At 36.0% G+C, this 6,473-nt stretch overlaps 1 protein-coding gene across 1 annotated transcript; it reads left to right on the forward strand.

Moving 5' to 3' along the window:
• Nucleotides 1-509: 509 nt before the first annotated feature.
• On the forward strand, nucleotides 510-2,966 carry LOC136206452 (uncharacterized). The gene is made up of 5 exons (XM_065997508.1): nucleotides 510-1,029; nucleotides 1,124-1,447; nucleotides 1,534-1,855; nucleotides 2,102-2,218; nucleotides 2,316-2,966. Exons 1-5 carry the CDS (start codon nucleotides 700-702, stop codon nucleotides 2,420-2,422), a joined length of 1,200 nt encoding a protein of 399 aa, XP_065853580.1. The 5' UTR covers nucleotides 510-699; the 3' UTR covers nucleotides 2,423-2,966.
• The last annotated feature ends 3,507 nt before the right edge of the window (nucleotides 2,967-6,473 follow it).

The raw sequence follows: 6,473 nt of genomic DNA on the forward strand, positions 1-6,473 counted from the left end.
AAAACCTTCCATCAAATAAAAACCAACTAAACCAATTATCAACATCATAGGGAAAAAACGTATTATGATCATATATGGGAAGAAATTAGACCCTTCTATAATTAATCAAAAGAAAATGGCAATGTTTTTATCCTAACATAGAAATAAACATTAACTTTTTTTATTTTAATTATACAATAATAATAAAAATGATTTGTAATTTTGGAAGGCAATAGATGTAAAAGAAAAAATAAAGAAAAGAGGTGAGAATGGTGGCGTGGCGATGGTTTCACTTTCACATGGGAGGCAAGTGAGTTCCCTGAGTGGCTGGCTGCAAAGGGGTGCGGGTCCCACTACCTCCCCCTTAACTGGCATCAACTCTCCATGGCCCCCACTACTTCACAGAAGAAAGCGCACGTATTCAAGCGCGTACTCATCACCTCCCCTTCCCCGCGAATTTAACTCGCAAACGTGGCCCCCACTTTCCTCCTCTACAAATACTACCCTTCTCTTCTTCCCTCTCTCCTCCTCCTCCGCTTCATTCTCTGTTTCTTTTTCTTTTTTCTTTTATTGTGGACTGGAAGAACTGCTGGGACCCCATTTAAATCCAGCAAATATCCAACTGGGTCTTGCTTCTCTACATCATTATATCTTAACCCTTCAGCAATCTCTTCTCTCCACTTCTTTCTTTCTCTCTCCGCCATTTTTAGGGTTTCCAACATGGCTGAGAGCTTGGATGACGGCGAGTTTTGGTTGCCTCCTCAGTTTCTTACTGACGACGATTTGTTCTTTGACAACAAGATAACTAACAATACTCATCACAAGAACAAGACCGGCGCTACTACTCAGTTTTCTAAGGACCTTTTTCCATTAGAGTTCCCGTACGGCTTTGATTCCTACAGTTCGGATCTCAGTTCGCCTATTGATTCGGTGCTCGGCTCTGCCGAAGAGAGCGATGAGGACGACTTGTTAACTTGCAGGTTGCCTATTTCTAAGGTTGAAGTCGATTTTAAGGGAAGCGACGCCGTTTTTGGCAATGGAAATACTAAGGTATGGTTGGATAGTACTAATTGGAACTGATTTTTTTGTTCTGTTATTTTTGGTTTTTTGGAAATTGATTTGGGGGTTTTTCTTGAACATGCAGGGTAGGGCCGTATCTGGTTCTCCGCAGTCGACGCTATGTGGGGTCGGAAGTGGTTGTATGTGCAGCAAACTCTCTAGCAATGGGAGTCCTAATGAATGCTCCAAGGTTTCCTCGCCGCCGGCTACTTGGGATCTACTCCATGCGGCTGCCGGAGAAGTTGCTCGGATTAGAATGGATGAAGAGGGGTGTATCTTGAACCGTCATAGTAGAGGAATCTTAGGCCTGCCGCAAAAGCCCTCCCCTGTTTACATGAAAAACTCTAACCCTGATTTAGGTTTCTTCCAGCAGCAGTCGATTGCTTACCAGAAGTTACAGGCATCTCAAGTAAGTTAATAGTAGTTTCTTGGTTGCTTTTCTGATGTTTACTTTCCGGATTTTACTAATTTGGATTCTGTTCGTTCATTTCGCAGTTCCATCAGATGAGACAGCAGCAAATGATGAAACAACAGGGCACTGAGGTTTGGGGAGGCCAAGCCAAAGGCGCCGCAGCAGTTTATACACAACAGCAGCAAGCTCAACCAGTCCTCCAAGCCAGGGGAAGGAACACTGGTAGACCTTTGGGTTTGTCTCCATCTGTTTGGCCTCCTATTCAACAGGCTCAACACCGTCAAGGTGGCTCCGGCATGCGTGCTGTGTTTCTTGGTAATCGTGGAGCCAAAAGAGAATGTGCTGGGACGGGTGTGTTTTTGCCTCGTCAAATTGGTACTCCAACAGAGTCTCGCAAGAAGACAGGTAATTTGGGGTTATTTCTTCTTTCTTTTTGTGGGGGTTCGAGGTTTAATTAAGTTCACTGTGGTTGTTGGTGTGATTATATCATCTTTTAGTTCCATTTATGTCGATGTTTATGGTGTGTGTGGTGAAGTAACTCATTCTGTATACCTGGCTTATAATGATGGGTGTTAGCTAAATTTGTTAATGATTTAGTCTAATTAATTAGTAATCAGTACTAATTTTTCATCTTTTAAAAACAATCAACAGCTTGTTCTACAACAGTTCTGCTGCCAGCAAAAGTGGTGCAGGTCCTCAAGTTGGATGATGGTGGTCAGCCGCCCCAGTTTCAGCACCGTTTTAACGGAACTTTTCACCCCGGCGGTGGTTAGTATTTCTGTACATTTTAATTTAATGTTAATTGCAATTATTGGGTAATGTTGTAATCATTATTTTACTGATTTGGGTGTTTGTTTCTTTGCAGAAAATGGTGCGAGGCCTCGAAACTGTAATGTTCAGAAGCGCAACCTTCAGCCGCAACAGGACTTCAATACAACTGAAGTGAGGTTGCCTAAGGAATGGACTTACTGACCCGACCCGGCCCATCATATATTTCGGTTCGGTGGATATGTTTTTTAGGGTTTATAGGAGAAAGTAATAGGGGTAGAAGATCTTGATGAAAAGATTCAATAAGATGGATAATTTTGGGATATAATATAATATAGGGAAATTAGTAGTTTAGTATAGTTGAAAGATGACAAGACAAGAAAAAAAGAAAAATGGAACTTCTTTGGGGATAGAAGTAGAAAAATATTAATTTTTTTGTTGTTTGAAAGGGATTAAGCAGTAAGAAGCAGCTTTTTGTTCGTTTTGTTGGGCTCAAGGGACGAGAAAGGAAGAAAAGAAGAGTGGGCTGGAAGATTCTGTGTCGTTTTGATGGGATTTTGTGAGAGACGGTTTTAGATAATAATAATAATAAACAAAGTGTGGATTTTGGTTTCAAATTCAATTCAACACAGAGCGACTAAAAAGTAAGGGTAGTTTACAAAATTACTCTAATTGTAATTTGGTTGTTATTTCCACCCACTCCCCATATATGCCCTTCCAATTAATAAAATAATGATTAAATTTTTAATTGCTTTATTTTTCTTTCCATTTTGTATTGGATTTGCTTTTCCCTGATTTAATGCATAAGAATGGAAAATTTGAAATTCAAAAAGAAAATAAAAGATATAGCTTAGTCGCGAAGGATCTGGTATTCTGACTAAATATTTGAGCTGTCAAAATAAAGTGTGAGGTGGGGTTTCCTTCCATGTATAAAACTGTCCTTTTTTTGAAGATATTTTTTCCTTTGAGCGGCAACCAAAACAGTGCACGGCCACCAAGGTCGTATTCTGTTAGCCGGCTAGGGTATGTTTTTAATGAAATCTTTGGTTGTATGTATGTATGTGTATTATACGGTGTCGTACTTGTCTTGAACGCATGCCTTTGTTTTGGGGGGAGTCACGTGGGACGCAGTAGTTGTTGGCACGCGCGGAGTCGGCGCTTGGTTGGAAGAAGTTTGGGTGGTTGTTATATGGAAAATGCAAATTTTTGGGTTGTCGAATCCACGTTTGTCTGTGGCGGTGTAGTGGTCACCGTGTGCGCGTATCTCGGTAGTGATTTATGATTTGACTTTGGTCAATTCAGAGTTGGCTTTGGCTTTTTTTATTCCCTCTTCTGATTCCCGCCGCTCGTTTTTCTCGACTCATCACATCTGTTCCTATTATGTACCAACTTTAATTTTAAAGCGTTTTAAGGTTTTGCCAAATACTTCAATATTGAATAGGTGACCTTCTACCGGCATAGTAATACATTAACATCTTCTAACCTAATAATTTGGTTTAATATATATTTACACCATTAAACTTAGTAAATTTTATCTAAATTTTATCTAACGTTATCCTACACATATAAATTTTATCTAAGGGGCCGATTAGGCAAGTAAAAATGAATTATTATGAAAAAAACTTAATAAAAGGAAAAGACTTTATTAAATTCATATCTTCAGGTTCTATTTTTATAAATCCGGATAGTTGTACATTTGTGCACGCTCACGAAAATAAATAAACTGTTGAGAGGATAATAGTTATAGTGGATGTGATATAAAGTCTGATAAAATATATATATTTTCTTAATTACACATATAATACGAGAGATTGTATATCTCCAACGGGTATACAATGTTTGAGTTCTCGATTGTATACCGGTCGCACGAACTATTTTCAAGTATGAACGAGACAGAGTAGTGGAGTATGTTTCTGTTACGTACGAGTGGAAGATATAAGAATTAGTGGAGTAAATGGGCCTTGGCCCATTTACTAATCTACTAAGCCTGCCGGTAACCTTATGCGTTAGAGTTAGGGTTAAGGTTTAAGTTTAGCCTAGCTATAAATAGATAGCTAAGGTGGCTAAACCTAATACTCTAAGTTACAGAGAATTCACAATACTATAAAAGACAATTCTTCTCCTACTGCTCTCCCAAGCCCCCCCCCCCCCCCTCATATCTCGGTATGCGTTTTTAGTTTGTGGAACTACGATGATTGCTCATTTGTTGTAGCCTTCGATTTCCTGGTATGAAAGTAGGTAGTTAGGCCCTTAATACTAGGTTTTCTGTGAGTTTTAAAAGTCCATCTAGTCAGTGGCACAACACCACGATTCGGAAATAAGCATTGGAATATTAAAAAATACATGTACCAATATAAAAAATTTAATATTTTGACAAAAAAACTAAACTAAAAGTTCTTGGAATCCTAGAATAACTTATATTTGAAAAAAAAAACTAATTTGCAAGAATGACCTATATAAGGGAATGGAGGGAGTAATAAATTATATATAAATAATTATAATTATAAATATAATAAATAATACTAAATTATAAATTATATATAAATAATTATAATTATAAATATAATAAATAATACTAAATTATAAATTATATATAAGTTATAATAAATAAATTATAAACTATATATAAATAATTATAACAATAATAAATTATATATAAATAATTATCATGATAATAATTAATATACATAAATAATACTAAATTATAAATTATATATAAATTATAATAAATAATGATAAATTATATATAAATAGTTATAATTATAATAAATAATGATAAATTACATATAAATAATAATAAATTATAATTATATAAATAATACTAAATTATAAATTATAATAACTGATAATAAATTATGTATAAATAATTATAATTATAATAAATAATGATAAATTAGGAAATTAAATTAACTGAAGTGACATCTCCTAAACTTGACGAAAAAGTTAAATAACGGCCAAATCCATAAGAAAATCAATGATCAAGAGCTCAATTTCGAAAAATAATTGATTAGAGGTTTGATCCTTAAAACATGTAAAGTTCAGGGGCTTAATTATGCTTTTTGCCTTTTAATAATTGTCATCAAAATTTAAATGGGTTAGTTACAAAACTAGCACTGTTTTAAAACCCATTTACATATCTAGCCTAGTTTTTCAACTTCTTATAAATATAGGCAGTTTCACATAAAAATACTTTTGTCTTCCTTATTCCACGTTCTTCCCCATCAAACACATTCACCACACTTCCCTTCTTCCCTTCTTTTTTTCTTTTCATTTTTTTACAACAATTCATACAACAATCAAGTGAACAATCCAAGAGTTACAACTTTGTTCATTCATGTAAGTATGGTGTTGGGTTTGACCTAAATTTCAATTTTAATTTCAACACAATATCATATGTGTGTAAAATGACGTATATAAGATGTATATGTCAAATTCAAATGAAAATAGTCTAGATTTATGCATTTCGGACCATTCAACCTATTGAAACTCTGTATTTTTTTTCCAGATTTGTCGCAACTGTTTTCTGAGATTCCCGACTTTGTCGCATCTGTCGCACCACGAACTAGTGCGACAATGGCCTAGTGTTTTAATGTTGTCGCATTTGTCGTATTTTTTCACGGTGCGACAGAATCCAAAAGTATAAGCTTGTCGCTTTTGTCGCATTTTTTCAGGGTGCGACAGACTCTTAGTATGAGCTTGTCGTGTTTGTTTGTTAATATGTGTTTTTTTTTTCTCAAATGCAGAAGTATGTCGTTTGGAACTGTTCCCTGTATGTTATCGTGGCACGGCCATTGGAAAACCGTTCGAGAAAGGTATTGAAAGAACAATGTGGTCAAATTTACTTTCAGAAGGTAAAAAAACACAATGCACAGGATATCCAATATTCAGAAAGGTATTGAAAGAACAATATAGTCAAATTTACAGCTTTATATGTCTATTTGAGTGTCATAATCATCAATCCAAAATCCAACCCTAGGATTGTGCCTATCATGAATCTAAAAAGTTGAAAAGAAATGAAAAGTTTAAGATTATTTACCTTTCATTTGCTCCGAGATTCCTTTTTACCCTTACCCATGGTGGAACGAGATTGCCGGAAAGAGGTTCGCCTTCCTCCTCTTCATATCGTCGTTCGCCTTTTTCCTCCTCTTCCTATCGTCGTTCGCCTTCTTCTCCTCCTCTTCCTATCATCGTCGTTCGCTTCTTGTTCTTTCTCCTCGTCGTTCGCTTCTCGTTCTTTCTCCTCTTCCTATCTGCG

Source organism: Euphorbia lathyris, chromosome 9 (genome assembly GCF_963576675.1).
Source record: "Euphorbia lathyris chromosome 9, ddEupLath1.1, whole genome shotgun sequence".
NCBI classification, from domain to species: domain Eukaryota; kingdom Viridiplantae; phylum Streptophyta; class Magnoliopsida; order Malpighiales; family Euphorbiaceae; genus Euphorbia; species Euphorbia lathyris.